The sequence below is a fragment of the Sus scrofa genome, chromosome 1 (genome assembly GCF_054392235.1).
Source record: "Sus scrofa isolate SSC_HxYL_T2T_F1_AM1 chromosome 1, Sscrofa_HxYL_maternal_Yorkshire_Landrace_v2.0, whole genome shotgun sequence".
NCBI classification, from domain to species: Eukaryota; Metazoa; Chordata; class Mammalia; order Artiodactyla; family Suidae; genus Sus; species Sus scrofa.
The window spans coordinates 204,746,618-204,763,110 of record NC_139383.1 but is presented as its reverse complement, the minus strand read 5'-3'; the positions used below and the strand labels follow the sequence as shown (position 1 = coordinate 204,763,110).

At 41.3% G+C, this 16,493-nt stretch overlaps 1 protein-coding gene across 9 annotated transcripts in view; it reads left to right on the top strand.

Annotated features, from left to right (window-relative positions):
* The window catches only part of SYNE2 (spectrin repeat containing nuclear envelope protein 2), a 440,757-nt gene that overhangs the window by 392,451 nt on the left and 31,813 nt on the right, over nt 1–16,493 (top strand). For all 9 annotated transcript variants that reach the window (XM_021074116.2, XM_084983049.1, XM_021074177.2 and 6 more), the window contains 4 exons: nt 1,766–1,891; nt 5,967–6,122; nt 8,724–8,882; nt 9,724–9,890. In XM_021074116.2, the coding sequence (XP_020929775.2) occupies nt 1,766–1,891; nt 5,967–6,122; nt 8,724–8,882; nt 9,724–9,890 (608 nt within the window). The remainder of the gene's footprint in view (nt 1–1,765; nt 1,892–5,966; nt 6,123–8,723; nt 8,883–9,723; nt 9,891–16,493) is intronic.

Here is a 16,493-nt window from a genome sequence, read left to right as displayed (position 1 = left end):
GAGCCGCACCTGCCACCTACACCACAGCTCATGGCAATGCTGGATCCTTAACCCACTGATCGAGGCCAGGGATCGAACCTTCATCCTCATGGATCCTAGTCATGTTCTTAACCAACTGAGCCACAATGGGAACTCCTAAGCCATATATTTTTAGACTTTGTTTCTCTGAGAATACTTACTCCTTACAGCTTACTCTTTAATCTCCTGTGTGTATTCTAAAACCAGATAAGCAAGATTGTTAGAGATGTTTTTCTGGGTAAAGAACAAATATCTGCTGGGGTAGGGCCTGGACATCTCTCCTAAGAATATAGTATCTGAATTTTATTTGGTATACAGACTATGTGGAATGCATTAACTTGCAAACATTTGTTGTGTTAAGCGCCTGCCATGTTTGTACAGCATAGTGGTAAATGCAAGTATATGTTTGGTGGAAGAAAGAAGGGCTTATAGTTTTGTTTCGTTTCTCTCTTCACTTTCTTCTTTGTTATGTTCCAGAGAGGTGAGGCTACTAGGTATGTGGCCTCTCCTTAAGTGATGTGTTAACCGTAGAATTGGACCAACCCAAAGATATTTAAGTATCCATTGTACTGAGGAATAGGAATAGACTGTGTTTGTCTATTTTTAGTAGTAATTTTAGTAATTTCAGGAATAGAAGTTTATCCTAATGAATCATAAACCCCCAGTACTTGAAAATATGGGCAACTCTTTGATCAGTAACGTAAGGTTGAAAGGAAAGAGCTGGTATGAAAGAATGGCATGCACAGGGGGAAATGCAGTCTTAGCTTAGCTTGATTAAGCTACTTCTAACTGCATGTCCTTGGACCGTTCAGTTTTCTCTGAGCCACAGTTTTCCCATTTTAAATGTGATAATAAAATTTGTCCCCATCTATCTCCAAAGCTTATCATCATTCCAATGAGATAATTAAATTGAAAATGCTTTGTAAACTATAATGTGCAGAAAAGCTGTAGTCAAGCTATGGTGAGGAATGGAGAGTGCAGCTTGCCTGTGAAAGGGTCACGAAAGCCAGGCTATTTCTAGAGGGGGGAAGAGAGAGCAGAAGGATGACATTAGCAATGAAGACAAGAAAAGTGGTTGAGTGCTTTTGCTTTTCAGTGCTATTAGAGCATATGCCCAGGACTGTAAATGCTAAAAGTTAATCCATATAGTAGCCTTTTAAATGTGAACTTTTCCAAAATTAAAATAAAAATACTTTAGCTTGATCAGAGATGTGGGGAGGGAAGAAGAAACATTTCGAAGCAAAAGGCAACCCAGTGATTGAGATGAGCCACACGTAAAGCTGCAGAGCAAGGGTGAACCATTCTGGTCCTACCTGCTCTTTCATGTTTTTTTTTTTAATTAAAGTATAGTTGACTTACAGTATTGTGCCAATTTCTGCTGTACAGAAAAATGACTCAGTTCTGCATGTATATACATTCCTTTTTTAATGTTCTTTTCCATTGTGGTCTGTCCCAGGAGATTGGGTATGATTCCTTGTGCTATACAGCAGGACCCCATTGCTTATCCATTCTAAATGTAATAGTTTGCATCTCCCAGCCCCAAACTATCCTACTATCCCCCTATCCCACTCCCTCCCCATCTGCTTTTGTAGATTGTAGTCTGCTCAAGACAAGGAATTGGGTTTCTCTGTGATTTACAAAAACACATTTCATAGAGCAAATACATGGATTAAATTAGTTACCCTATTCCTGCACTTCATTCTTAAAGAGCAAAGTATTTACCAATTTTAATACTGTTTTCAAATAGACCTGGGACCAATATGAAAAGAAAATCAAGGAGTTGAAAAACAGGCTGCAAGTTTTAAAGGCACAAAGTAAAGATCCTCTTCCAGAACTTCATGAGGACCTCCATCGAGAAAAATTGCTGATTAAGGTATTGAAATCTGAAGTAGTGTTCAAGATAATCACTTGGCTATTTTTTGAGAAGTTGAAGTGTTTGCCTTTCAATGTCTGGGTGAAACTAAGTTTTCATGTTCAGTTGGGAAAGATTTTTTATTCTTTCTCTCTAATACAACATCTTATCTCTAACGCAATTAAAATCAATGCTTTTTGAGATCCATGTGTGAAGATGAGAAAGATTTTGCAGAAATTCTTGGGGTTTGGAGGGTTTTCCCTTCAGGTCCTCTTTCTGTTTCTTCTCTGTAGTATAAGATGTGGCCTCTGATATTATAGTGAAAGCTGTTCCCTTCTCAGATGGCCTTGTCTTTTCAATGAGAGCAAAGCATGACTGATGAATTCATTTTTTAGAAGTCAATAGGTTGGTGTTTTTGCTCATATATAACATTTTTATGATGCCTTCAAAACTGTATTCTGACTAGTTGATATGACACTAGCAAAAATTCTTGGATATGTTAGGACTTTGCAGAAGATGAGGCCAATTTCTGGATAGGAATTTGGACCAGTAAAATCCCAGGTCAGAAACTCCCTACATCTCTCCTCTATCTGCAGTTTTGATGTTTGAGAGACACCATAGTCTAATGGAATATGGTTTTTAAAAATTTGTTTCAGTGGTTTCAGGGATCAAATTGGAAAAAAATTAGGAAGAATTGAGTAGTCTCATGTTATAAGATGTGCTGGAAATGAGTGTCTTCCTTCCTGAACTTTTTTTTCTTCATTGTAAAAACTTCTAACATGCAAAAAAAATTCTAACAGAACAGATAATGTGACAAACTGCCACAAAACCGTCACACCAAAATAAGACATTACATATAGAGTTCAAATGTCCTGTGTGATCTCCAGTGTACTCCCTTCCCAAGAGGTAGCCACAGCCTCGAACTTGGTGTTTTATCATTCTTATGCATGTCTTTATCATTTCAGGACATGTATGAGGATCTCAGTGAAATGCACATGTATTACTTGTGTTTTTAAACTTTGTGTAAGCAGTACCGTTATGCTATTCTTGTCATAAAAATATCCTCCTCTGTTTCCTTTTGAACGTTTTCAGATCTTACTTTTTACATATTTATCTGGTGAAGAACTGATTTTTGCATACGATTTGAGATTGAGTTGACTTTTTTTTTTTTTTTTTTTTCATATGAGTGACTGGTATCCTGGTGCTTGTTTATTGATATATCTGGTGTTCAATGTCAGGTTACCATATACGCATGATTCATTTCTTGGTTCTCTACTCTGTTCCACTGGTCTGCTCTCTCAGCATTTATACCCAGTTATCTTGAGTACTGTGTTTCATGAGAGCAGCTCTTCATTTCAGGTGTGATATGAAGAGCTCAACCCCTCAACCTCCCACAAGAGTGTGGATACCCTTGGTTCCCTTTGTTCTTAGTGCAACTTTAGAAGCAGTTTGTCAAACTACAAGAAATCCTGATAAAAGCTTTCATGGAACTGTATTGAATTTATAGGATAATTTTGGGAAATTTTAACATCTTTTTGACATTGAGTTTCTGAATTTGGTGTTATTTCTCCTTTTAGTCATGTCTAGTGTTTTATAACTTTTTTTATGTAGTATTGTACATCTTTTGTTAGGTTTCTTTCTTGGTGTATTATTTTTGAAGCTATTGCTTTTTTCTAATTATATATTCTGTTTATCACTTGTGCCTAGAAATGCAACTGATTTTTTTTTTTCTTTTTAGGGCTTCACCTGCAGCATATGAAAGTGTCCTGGCTGGGGTTCCAGTCAGGGCTGCAGCTGCTGGCCTACTCCACAGCCACAGCAACACCAGATCCTTAATCCCCTGAGTGAAGCCAGGGATCAAACCCGCATCCTCATGAATACTAGTCGAGTTTGTTTCTGTTGAGCCACAGCAGGACCTCTGAAATGCGCCTCATTTTAGTGTGTTATATTCAATATCTTGGTAAACTCTTGTTAATTCTGATCATTTGTTTATCTATTCTTTTGGAGGTCTATGAACACAATCACCATTGTAAGCTGGCAGCTGTAGCTCTGATTTGACCCGTAGCCTGGGAACCTCCATATGCCATGGGTGCAGCCCTAAAAAAAGGGGGGGGTCCCAACTTCATCATGACTCAGAGGTATTATCTGTGTTAGAGATCTGAAAGTGTCTGTAGCGTTTAACAAAATGTATCTGGGGAAGCATCTGAGTGAAGGACTGGGTACCATTTCCGGCTAGTAATTCAAGAAATACACATTTAAGTAGTAACTAGGAATCATTACACACATTAAACTTGCCCCCCAAATATGTAAAACATAACACCAAACAGTATATGGAAAAAGATAGTCATTCCTTTGCAGATATGATTTTGCACTATTTATTAAGAGTCGTGAATTGTCCTTACTCCAGAGTTCTACACCTGTTAATTATCCTTCCAACTGTGGCAGGAAACTGGGTATCCAAACCCAAATGACTTAAATCCAGTGGTGGAGGTGGTGGATAACTTACACACCTCCCTACTGTGCAGGCATCTGACTAAGGCCCCTCTGAGCAGGAAAGGCTGGATAAAGTCAGAGATCTTCTGGGCTCTAGCCTAGAGTCAGTGCATGGGAAACCTCTGCTTGGGACTTGGCCCTTGACATAATGTAGCTGGTAGAAATGTCCCACTGTAGAATCTGCCCTCGTTCACTTTACTAGCATCCTGAAGCTAAAAGTAGGAAAGGTTTTAAATGATGGTTTCTCCTCTGATAAAGGTGTTATTTCTTAATCTCCATGCAACTTTTAAAAAGAATTCTCCAGGCCATTTTATTAAATGTAGGGGCGTTCCCACCGTGGCGCAGTGGTTAACGAATCTGACTAGGAACCATGAAGTTGCGGGTTCAGTCCCTGCCCTTGCTCAGTGGGTTAACGATCCGGCGTTGCCGTGAGCTGTGGTGTAGGTTGCAGACGAGGCTCGGATCCAGTGTTGCTGTGGTCCTGGTGTAGGCCAGCAGCTTCAGCTCCGATTAGACCCCTAGCCTGGGAACCTCCATATGTCTCGGGAGTAGCCCAAAGAAATAGCAAAAATACAAAAAAAAAAAAAAAAAAGAATTCTCCAGGCCATTTTATTAAATGTGATGTAAATCCTCATTGGCAAGTTAGGAAATCATGCCAGTGGTAGCTTTTAGAACTCTGAAAATCTGTCAGAATTAACACATTTTTGTTGCTGGCACCCCTCAGACTGATTTTTGATCTAAATGCGATAGATTTCTCTTCTCAGATTTCAATAGACAGATATGAATAGAGACCCTTAACACGTGCTAAAATGCAAGGAATTGGAAGCACAGTAAAAACGTGGAGGTCTTGAGTGTTTGGGCTGTCACATTTTACCTTCTCTGTTGTGAAGGTAATTATCTTGATTAAGTCCTAGAATTCAAAGCATTTTAATTTGACAAATACCTCATTTTAAAAAATAAATGTTTCCAGGGCCAGCGGAAATTTTCTGCTAACCCATCCCTGGCAGTTATTAGGGAACAATTTATTTTTTCTTTGATTATATTCATTCTTCTTGAAAGTTAACCAAAATCATTCTCTTTGGACAGAATCTGTTGTTATATGATGTTACAAGCTGTTGTTATATGCCACATAGCAACAGTGCATTTCTTAAGGTGGTTTTAAAAACGAACAATCACATTTTATACAACATTTCTGTAACAGTTTCAGGTTTAAAAATGTGTGTGTGTGTGAGAGAGAGAGAGAGAGATTGTTGCTAGAGCCCCCCCCCCCACCAAATACTTTTCTCTAAAAAAAGATAAAGACCTAATTGACTTTAAAATAGAATTAATTATGTAAAAGTCTGAAATACCTGAGGAAGTGAAAATAAAGGTGGAAAAGAAGTTTTCCTTTGAGAGAAGAGGTGCTGAGGACTTGGCCAACTGCAGCTGCAGACACTGGCCCTGGGCTGTTTCTCATTCAGTAGGTCCCGCCCCCTTGCGTGGCCTCCCCTCCCCCAGAGTCCAATCAAAGGCTTAGCCTACAGGTTTGGAAACAACAGCAGCTTGAGTTGAAGGGTTTCTCTTTTTTCTTCTTTCCTCCTTTCTTTCCTGTGTTTAAATGCAGGAACTGGAGAAGTCTTTGGCTAACTGGGCTCAGAACTTGAAAGAACTTCATGTTATGAAGACGGATCTGACCCAGCACCTTCTTGTGGAGGACGTGATGGTTCTGAAGGAGCAAATAGAGCATTTGCACAGACAATGGGAGGACCTCTGCTTGAGAGTAAGTCAGTTAACTGCAGGGCACGGCTGTTCTGGAGTTTACGGAAATGTCTCCGAAGGCCAGACAAAGTAGAAAGGAGCTTAATTTCATTGAACCAGAGGCCCTTTTCAGTTGGAGCTCAGGCCGGCCACTTGATTTAAAAGATTTGACCTTTTGTTTCTCTAACACTCAATGCTAGAACTTTGCACACTTTTAATGAGCTTTTTTTTTAAATAAATCATCTTAAGTTGGGGGGAGGGGAAGATTGCAGTCTTGAGCCGCTGTGTGCCCTCAGCTCTTTGTTTTATACAGATGACAAGAATCAGGACTTCTGCAAAGAGGTCCTGTCTGGCCTTAGAGCAGTCCCCTGTTGGTATCTGTTCCAGTACAACAAACAGCAGGCGTACATTTATTTAGTGCCAGGCTTGGGGGCATTTTATTTGAGAACTCTGCATTCACATGCAATCCAATGTTTATTTCAAGGAACTGGTTTTTAAAACTCTCCGAAAGAAATGATCAGCTGCTACACTTCAGATCTCAGCGGATCACTTCTGCTGATTAAGAATTGGATTGTGGTTAGGGCATTATTCAGTGTATGTGAAGGATCAGGATGGAATTAAAGGGTTCAAATAAGTCTTTGTTTTAAGAACATTTAATTCTAAGAAAAATAAAAATAAAGTCTTTGATCTCATTTTTGTTAATTAAGAAGGGCTGAAATTAAAAGTTGAAATTCAGACACTTTTGAATGGATTTTAATAAAATAAAGAGGTTATTCGTTATTTTATTATTTAATGTTCACAACATAGCCCTAATTTTAAATGTCTTTTTAGGATTTTTATTCAAATTTTTTAGAAAGAAAAATATTGGAGTTCCCCTTGTGGCTCAGCGGAAACAAATCTGACTAGTATCCATGAGGACACAGGTTTGATCCCTGGCCTTGATAAGTGGGTTAAGGATCCAGTGTTGCTGTGAGCTGTGGTGTAGGTCATGGATGTGGCTCTGATCTGGCATTGCTGTGGCCGTGGTGTAGGCTGGTGGCTACAGCTCCAATTAGACCCCTAGCCTGGGAACCCGCATATGCCAAAGGTTTGGCCCTAAAAAGACAAAAAAAAAAAGAGAAAAAAGAAAATATTTAGAATATTTGAAAAGTATCGTGAAAAGAAGAGGCATGGAAGAGGGCCTAGATGTTGCTAATTGTTGCCATTATGAAACCAATCAGAATGACACTGTGGAAAATGTTCGGATTTTTAAGCTGCGATAGATAACTAGGTGCTCTGAGAAAAGAAGCACAGAACTTTTTTTTTACCTGTAGTTTTTTGAGACCTCTTAGCACATTTGGCTGGGTGAATGTACAAGCATTAGATATATTTTTGAACAGAGCAGAAAAACCTCTAGGGGTTCAACCTTGGTTCCCCCATTTGGAAGGGGGGGTGTTAAAGTTTAACTGAAAGAACTCTTAGCTACCCTTTTTATCTCTAAGAGTCTAAAGATTTCTATGACCTAGAAGTACTTTCATACATTTGGAGAGGCTTATTTGCATTCTTTAAATTTATATTTATTGAGGTAACGATTTTGAACCCTGGGAGGAAGAAGACCCTTTGCTGATGTCAGCTTAGGTGGGGTTGTTTTACAAAATGGAGCATTAGGTATTTGGGGGTCAGCCTGCTCACACAGACCAGTATTGATTCCATTTCCATGGTTTCCATTCATAGCCATAGTACACACTGGGGAGGTGGATTAAATGAATGATATGCATTGCTTTTTATTTTGCTTTGTTTTTGATATACATCACGAAAACATTTAAATGACTAATTTTTGTGGTCCATTTGCATTACAAATGTTAGATTTATATTGTGATCTAGAATATAGTTTTTAAATTTTAAACAGGCAGGATATTGGCCTTAAGTAGGCATAAGGACTTGGACTATTTTTTTAAAAAGAAACAGTTTTGGTCATAAAGTTATAAATTAGCATGTGGTGACCAGTAAATAAATGTATATTGAAAGAATATACATTTATCTTATATATAATAATAATATTAATAATATAAATAATAATGTATATTGAAAGAGTTCCCTTCCTAGCTCAGTGGTTAATGAACCCTACTAGGTTCCACGAGGATGTAGATTCGATCCCTGGCCTTGCTCAGTGGGTTAAGGATCAGGCTTTGCTGTGAGCTGTGGCGTAGGCTGGCAGCTGTAGCTCCGATTCGACCCCTAGCCTGGAAATTTCCAGCGGCCCTGAAAAGCAAAAAAAAAAAAAAAAAGAATAACAACCAGAAGAAATTTGGGTGATTCTTAATGCATTCATCTAACCTTTCCTGTTTCTAATTTTGAATATAACTTGATAGTAATAGATATGTATTAGATAAAACTGAATCCTTTTGGTCAGTTATACTTCAGGTATAATCTTTTGTTGCTGTTACTTTGTATGGCATTTATCAAAGGTGTTAAGAAACTTCTGTTGAAGTTAAACCTTAGGTAGAAGGTAGAAACATAATAATTTGTCTATAGGACCACTGATTAAAGTGCATGAAATTCACAGTCCTTTTGATGGTGGGAGGGGAAGAGAAACCCTTCACTTCTGGCCGGTACTCAGCTGCCAAATGCATTTTCATTCCAGGTGGCTATACGCAAGCAAGAGATCGAAGACAGACTCAATTCATGGATTGTGTTCAATGAAAAAAATAAAGAGTTATGTGCATGGTTGGTGCAGATGGAAAACAAAGTTCTCCAGACAGCAGACATTAGTATTGAAGAAATGATTGAAAAGCTCCAGAAGGTAAGTGGTGCCTGCAGAGGTTTTAATGACCACAGTATTATTCTCTGCCCTTCTCACTTTGCTCAGAGCTCTCAGTGTTGTAGGTCCACCTCCACTGAGATGGGAAACTCGGGACCACTCTGAGTGGGCGTGATGCTAAGTATCGAGGGCAGCTGCTTGCTCTTGGTTAGGAAATGTGTTTACGTCTCTTCAAGCTTCAGTTCACACCTCAAGTGAGTTATGGCTGCTCTAGTTGTATTTTGAAGGGGCTCCCCAGGCCAAATGAGAAGGAGCCATGGCAGTGGGGCTCAGAGTGAAAGGATCCCTAATTCCCACAGAGAAAGGAAGAAAGAGGCTTCTTGCTGCTGTCACCCAGAATGCCACTCAGCTAAACCTCAGGAAAACACTTGCCGGTAGATTAGGCTAATTGAGTTATACTCAGTAGTCCTCAGATCCCAAGTAGGTTAAGTTAGAAGAAATCTATGAAGGGAAACCAGAACCAGGGCTTTTGAATTAAGAAAGTAACTACTGCCTTTCACTGGTGGCCTAATGGTTAAGGATCCAGTGTTGTCACTGCTGTGGCAAGGGTTCAATCCCTAGCTTGGGAACTTCTGCATGCCATGGGCACAGCCAAAAAAAAAAAAAAAGAAAGAAAGAAAATGACTCCTGCCTTATATACACTGCATGCACTGAGTGGGCCTCATTTGACATTTTAGCTACTCATTGAAGAGCTGCATTCACAGGGATGAGAAGTATTTTTGGTTTTTAAAAAATGTCACCAGGCACAACTGTGTGTTTATAGCTGGCAAAGAAGTGAATTTTTGATAATGATTCAGGCTTTGTGTTTCGGTGCCTGTGCCAGGACTGCATGGAAGAAATTAATTTGTTCAGTGAAAACAAGTTACAATTAAAACAACTGGGTGACCGGTTGATCAAGGCCAGCAACAAGACCAGAGCGGCTGAGATCGATGACAAGCTCATCAAAATTAATGACCGTTGGCAACATCTTTTTGATGTCATTGGATCAAGGTAAGAAATGGCCAGGAAAAGGATCCCTACTTCCCCAGGTACCATGGTTACTTCACAGATCTAGAAATGGAGCTGTGTCTTCCTCTAAGGTAATTCAGCAGTTTTAGCAATTTATAGATAAAGGCAATGTTGGATAAAAATGAGTGGAAATTCCTTTTTTTTTGAATTCTTATTTCAGCAATATAGGAATATTACATTTTAGGTTAGCTCACTGTAGTATTTTTTTCTTTAGCTTGAAATTTCACATGAATTAGATGAGGTTTAAATGAAAGCTGGTCCATGAGGAGCTTTGCTTAGCAATTCTAACACTGCCTTAGGACTTGCACGTCCACTGGATGAAAGCACAACTGCCTGTTCCTGCTTGTGTGGCAGGTGCAGGCAGGTTAGGACCAAGGCCCGATTTCTAGATGCTGCTTCCGAATGTCCCTGACTGCTCCCCCCTTTCCCTTGCCCCCACATTCAAGGCAGGGCTCTTCCGCAAGTGTGTGCTGGGTGTGCCGGGTCCCCAGTGGCCATCCGGTCCCAAGATGTGGACTAAGGCTATATGATCATAAATCAAGGCTGTCCAGTGCTTGTTGAAAACAAGATGGGTGGTTTTATTTCCCAATGAAATAGTGATGACAGTGCCACTCAAAGCTTTCAAATGTCTTCCGTCTTCAAATTCTCTGTCCAAAGAGAGACCCTGACCAAGGCGTTTTTCAGTTGTAACCTGTCAGGGAAAGAACAGTTGCTTGGCTTTGAGGCTATTCATGCAGCTGTATTTCCACTGGCCAAACCGATCTTTTGCATAACAGGGTGCTCTCATTTTTGAACACATATCATGTGGACTTTCCAGGAGAAACCCATAAGGTAAATAAAGAATTGGAAATACTGAAAATAAAATGATCTTAATAATTCAGCCTTTTATCTCACTCATAGGTGAACCTGAGTGAGCCAGCAAGTTACCAGGCTCGGTGCTTTGAGAATTATAGACAGGAAAGAAGATGAGTTAGTTACATTAACGGAGCAGACATGTGAGCAGCTGTAAAACCAAGTGGTTTGAGAGCTCAGATCTCTTCTTCCCTGAGTGGGGGTAGGGATTGGGAGAGCCTAATAGGAGAATGCTCTTCCCAGATGGTCCTGAATAAGGGGTGGGGATGCTGCTAGTGGCAGAGAGGGAGGAATGTATGTTGTGAGCAGAAAGGTACAGGGTAAAGCAGTATGGAAACTGTTCAGGAGGAGTTCCCTGGTGGCTCAGCAGGTTAAGGATCTGGCATTATCACTGCTATGGCACAGGTTCGATCACTAGCCCAGAAACTACTGCATGCTATGGGCACAGCCAAAAAAAAGGAAGGAAGGAGGAAAGGAAGAAAGGAAGAGAAAATGGCTCAAGAACAGGAGATGAAGCTAGAAAGGTGGATTGGGGCTAAGTCTTAGAAGAGTTTAAATTTCAACTAAAGGTTTGGCTTTCAAAATAAAGTATGAATCACTGTTTTTTAGTAGTGCAGAGTCTGTTGAAGAAAATACTCAGTGATTTGGCAGGCAGCATAAGCTGGGCTGAATTCAACTTCTCTCTACTGCCAGTTGAAAAAATAAATCTATGGTAAGCCATGGTGGTGACGCAAGCAAGGATCAGGAGCACAGATTTTGAGCCAGTTGCCTTTACCACTTACCATTGGAGACTTGAGTAGTGATTTAACCTTTCTGAGCCTTGGTTTCTCAATCTACAAAATGTGTCTAATGGCACTGCTTTCATCAGAGGCGGCTGTGGGCATGAAAGCCGTGTGACTCACAAGTGACACAGGCCAGCATGAGGGAGCCAGCACTTACTGAAGGGTTATTTATTATCATTGCCTTGCCCTGCAAAGACTCAGATGAAGTAGCTCAGTTGTTGAGTGGAAGAGGATTCCCACGGCTACATGTAATAGTGAGACCCATGACACCAGTGTCTGTCGTGTAGATTCACAATGCTTAGAATGGAGCTTCAAATACTTGTTGAAATGAGTGACTGTCCAGTACATAAGAATACAGTCTATTCCTGTGGGTAAACCATGTCTTGTTGGTCTTTGTCTTCATTGTCTTTCTCTCCTAAGTCATCTTGGGTGCCTGACACTAAAAAAGGGTGTGAATAAGAACATCCTACCTGTTCTTGGAGCAGGATTTAGTTCTGCTAAAGGACCTAGAGTGATGATTCATTCTTAATCACTTGTGCTTTGGTTATATCACTTCAGAGGGTTTTTTTTGTTTTTTTTTTTTTTTTTTTTTTTTTTTTGCCATTTCTTGGGCCGCTCCTGCGGCATATGGAGGTTCCCAGGCTAGGGGTTGAATCGGAGCTGTAGCCACCGGCCTACACCGGAGCCACAGCAACACGGGATCCGAGCCGCGTCTGCAACCTACACCACAGCTGACGGCAACGCCGGATCGTTAACCCACTGAGCAAGGGCAGGGACCGAACCCGCAACCTCATGGTTCCTAGTCAGATTCGTTAACCACTGCGCCACGACGGGAACTCCTGTTTTCTTTTTTTTTCTTTTTAGGACTGTACACGCAGCATATGGAAATTCCCTGGTTAGGGGTTGAATTGGAGCGGCAGCTGCCAGCCTACACCACAGCTACAGCAATGCAGGATCCAAGCCACATCTGCGACCTACACCACAGCTCACAGCAACGCCGGATCCTTAACCCACTGAGTGAGGCCAGGGATCAAACTCACATCCTCATGGATACTAGGTCACTAGGTTTGTAAACCACTGAGCCACAATGGGAATTCTGTCACTTCAGAGTTTTAGTAGCTGTTTGCTTCCCTCCCTCCTCTCCGTCTTCAGCCAATTCCTTGGTGGGAAAAAGGAAGAAAAAAAAAAAAGACAAAACAAAACAGCAAGTGAAATTTCCCTGGTCTTTAAGGAAGGAGCAGTTGGCAAAATAAGGAGTTGAAATCATAGCAAACATGTTGACTGCCGGTTGTATTCTTAACAATGTGTTTTTTATGTGTTATTTGATTTAATGTCCACGGTAATTCTGAAAGGTAGATGCCATTATCCCATTATACAGATGGGGAAACTGAGGCACTGAATTAAATAACTTGCCCACAGTTGTGCTGCCTCCCTGCCCCCCTAGACCTTTCCAGTTTGTTACATTGAGATGGGAAGAACATATTGAGAACCTAATCTCTTTAAAACTGGGAACTAGAGAGGAAATAACTTATTTTACTTTAAAGCAGAGGCCAGACTGAGACAGATGGCTGAGTGTCGAGGGAACTCTTAGTTTATACTGTAGGTGAATCTGGGTTCAGGCAGAAGACCTGTCATATGTTGGCTTCATGTGGCATCAGCTCCTTGTCTGGTCTATGACATTGATAGAATCATTATGAGAAAAGCAGGAGAGGGGAATTCCCTTTCAGCACAGCAGGGTTAAGGACCCAGCATTGCCACAGCTGTGGTGCAAGCTGCAGCTGTGATTTGAGTTTGGTCCCTGGCTTATGAGCTTCCATGTGCTATTAAAAAAAAAAAAAAAAAAAAAAAAAAAAACAGAAGAGCAGGAGAGAATAGGCTACAGAATTTGAACCACGTTGACCAGAACCTGCAGCCCTGGTTGAGGTTTTGGTCAAATGAGGAATGGCCTCATATGACCAGAGCCTTCTGGACACCATTTAACCATATCTGCCCTGTTCACAGGGCTCTGCTGCTTCATTGACGTGTGGGGGGGGGGACAGCATCTCTTGTAAAAAACAAGTAAGATTTAGAGGGAGACCCTATATAGGTACCCAGCTTCATGACTTTAAGATTTTAACTATAAGCCTTTAACTTCAAATTTGGAAATGGTGTTTGGAAGTCCAGGACCTCAATCAGGTCTAATCCACAGGAAAAAAAAAATTGAAAAAGACCTGTTATTTCAACACAGAGAGGTAAATTTCAAAAGAACTGATAAGACATGAGGACTGGGTTACTTAAGTGCACCTTAAATTTACTCCTTGTTTCAAGTAGGAGGCTCCATTATGTGGAGCTGGGGTGGGGGAAAGATAGGGGAAGAAACGAGTGGTATTTGGTTTTTTAAGTGCCAGGCTCATATATATACAACTCTGCAAGGTCAGAATTCTCCATTTTACAGGGAAGGACACTGTAGCTCAGAGAGGGTAAGTAACTGAGCCAAGGGCAGTGGCAGTCGTGCACAGGGTGGGATGGAGCCAGGGTCTTTCTGTCCCCCTGCATCATGCGTCAGAAGAGCACTTGGCTCCTGTGAGACTTTTAAAGGTGGTTTATCAGAATTTTTCTAAAACCTAGAACTCAATGGAGCTGTAACTATTCCCTCCAGAGCAGGGCAGTGGTTCTCAAACTTGAACCTGCATCAGAATCCCTGGAGCTTCTGAGAACTTAGATGGCTGGACCCCCCTCCCCCACCCCCACCCCACCCCAAGCTTCTGATTCCGGACGTTTGGGTGGGGCTAAGAGTGTGCATTTCTTCTTCTTTTTTTTGTGTGTGTGCTTTTTAGGGCTGCTCCCACAGCACATGGAGGTTCCCAGGTTAGGGGTCTAATCAGAGCTACAGCTGCTGGCCTACACCACAGACACAGCAACACAGGATCAGAGCAGCATCTACAACCTACACCACAGCTTACTACAACGCTGGATCCTTAACCCACTGAATGAGGCCAGGGATTGAACCCGCAACCTCATGGTTTCTAGTCAGATTCGTTTTTGATGCGCCATAACGGGAACTCCAGAATGTGCATTTCTAACAGGTGCCAGGTATTGCCAATGGTGCTGGTCTGGGGCCCACACTGGGGTCAGCAGCAGGGTGAGGTGACACGGTGGATTTGCCACTTATAGTGACTAAGTCCTGTGACCTCTGGGAGTGTGTTACCTTGTCAGTAAACTATGTGCAAGATCCTGGATGAAAAAGCACCAGAATGATGGTAGGTCCGTCCACACACAGGTGTGCTGGCTTCAGTGTTGTGCAGTGTTGTGCAGTATGGCTCTATAATAAGGGAGGTGAGGGGCACAGACCCAAACCATGGCTTTTCCTCTGCTTTTAAAGTGGTTCTCAGCTCCGGTGTAATTCTTAAAGAATCTAAAGGACATGTCTCCTGAAATAACCAAATCATCAAGGGGCTTGGGGTGCCTAAGTCAGCCTTAATGCCGATTTCCTCATGTAAGGTCACATAGGCCCCGATGTGGGAGTTAGAACCCACAGACCTGGCTGTGCATCAGAGCTGCGGAAGGAGCTTTTAGCATCCCTCTCGGGCAGCATCTTACATTTGTGACATCTGAACTTTTATAAAACATGCTATTAATTTTTTCAACAGAAGGTCCATTTGAAACGCTATATATTGTAGTGATTATTCTAGAACCCAGTCTGATTTGATGATAAATATTAATTATATCTTACTATGCCTATTGACAGAAGAAATGAAAAGTTAACTTTGTTAAAACTGTAGCTGTTGGCGCCCCCTCTTCCCCGTATTTTCTAAGATAATATCTTTGAAAAGTGACCCAGCAAACCCTGAATGCAGGAGAGATGGTGAAATTACAGAAGTCATTTTTCAGAACTACTGATATATGTGATCCCATGTTTTGGTGAAAGCTAAGTTACCTATAAATAAGAATAGTTGAGACACAAGATGTTGGGCAGTGGACCAAAGGATGCATTGTTGCCTTGCTTCAGCCAGCATGGACCACAGCTCTGGACCCTTCAATGGGACAGATGCCAGAGAAAGCCTCAGCTTGACACATAATCTCACCCTGTGAACCATTGATTTCAAAATCCCAGTAGTTGAACTCCTTAAAAGTCCATCTCCTCTCATTTCCCAGAACCCCCTTTGCATGTCATTGATCAAAGTCTTTGCTCTGCCCCATCCGTGAAGCAGGGGCCCTGTGTCCTCAGTGATCGACTCTGTCTGGTTGTTCATGTTGACAGAGCCTCGTCAGAAATGTGAGGGGTAGGGGTGGGGCCTCTTTTTAAAGACTCTTTCTAGCATCTTGTGAGAATGGTCTGGTCAAAGCTTTCAGTGCCTAAAACAGATGAGACAGCTGAGCAGAAAGATGTACCCCAGAGTGTTTATATTGGTTTCTGTCTGTGTTACAATCATCAGTGATTTTAATTTTTTTTCTTTTCTAAATATTCATTATGGGAAAAGGAACATGGAGGCTTTTTTTTTTTTTTTTCCCCTTAAAAAAAGTCATGAGGGAGTTCCTCTTGTGGCTCAGCTGGTTAAGAACCTGACTAGTATCCATGATGATTCGGTTTGATCCATGGCCTCGCTTGTGGGTTAAGGATCCAGCTTTGCTATGAGCTGTGGTGTAGGTTGCAGACATGGCTTGGATCCTGTGTTGGCTATGGCTGTGGTATAGGCTGGGAGCTGTATCTCCGATTTGATCCCTGGCCTGGGAACTTCCATATGCCACAGGTATGGCCATAAAAAGCAAAAAAAAAAAAAAAAAAAAAAAAAAAAGTCATGAATGATGTTTCCTTTCTCCTAATTTCTCTTTGATCACTGGTGGACTTGGCATCCTTAGGCTGGTGTTTTGAAGGAAGGCTGCATGCAGACATACTGCCTATGGTCCCTTCCTATTGAGAGCAGATGGCTCTCCTATCAGAAAGATCAAGTCCATGAAAGAAACTTTTAAA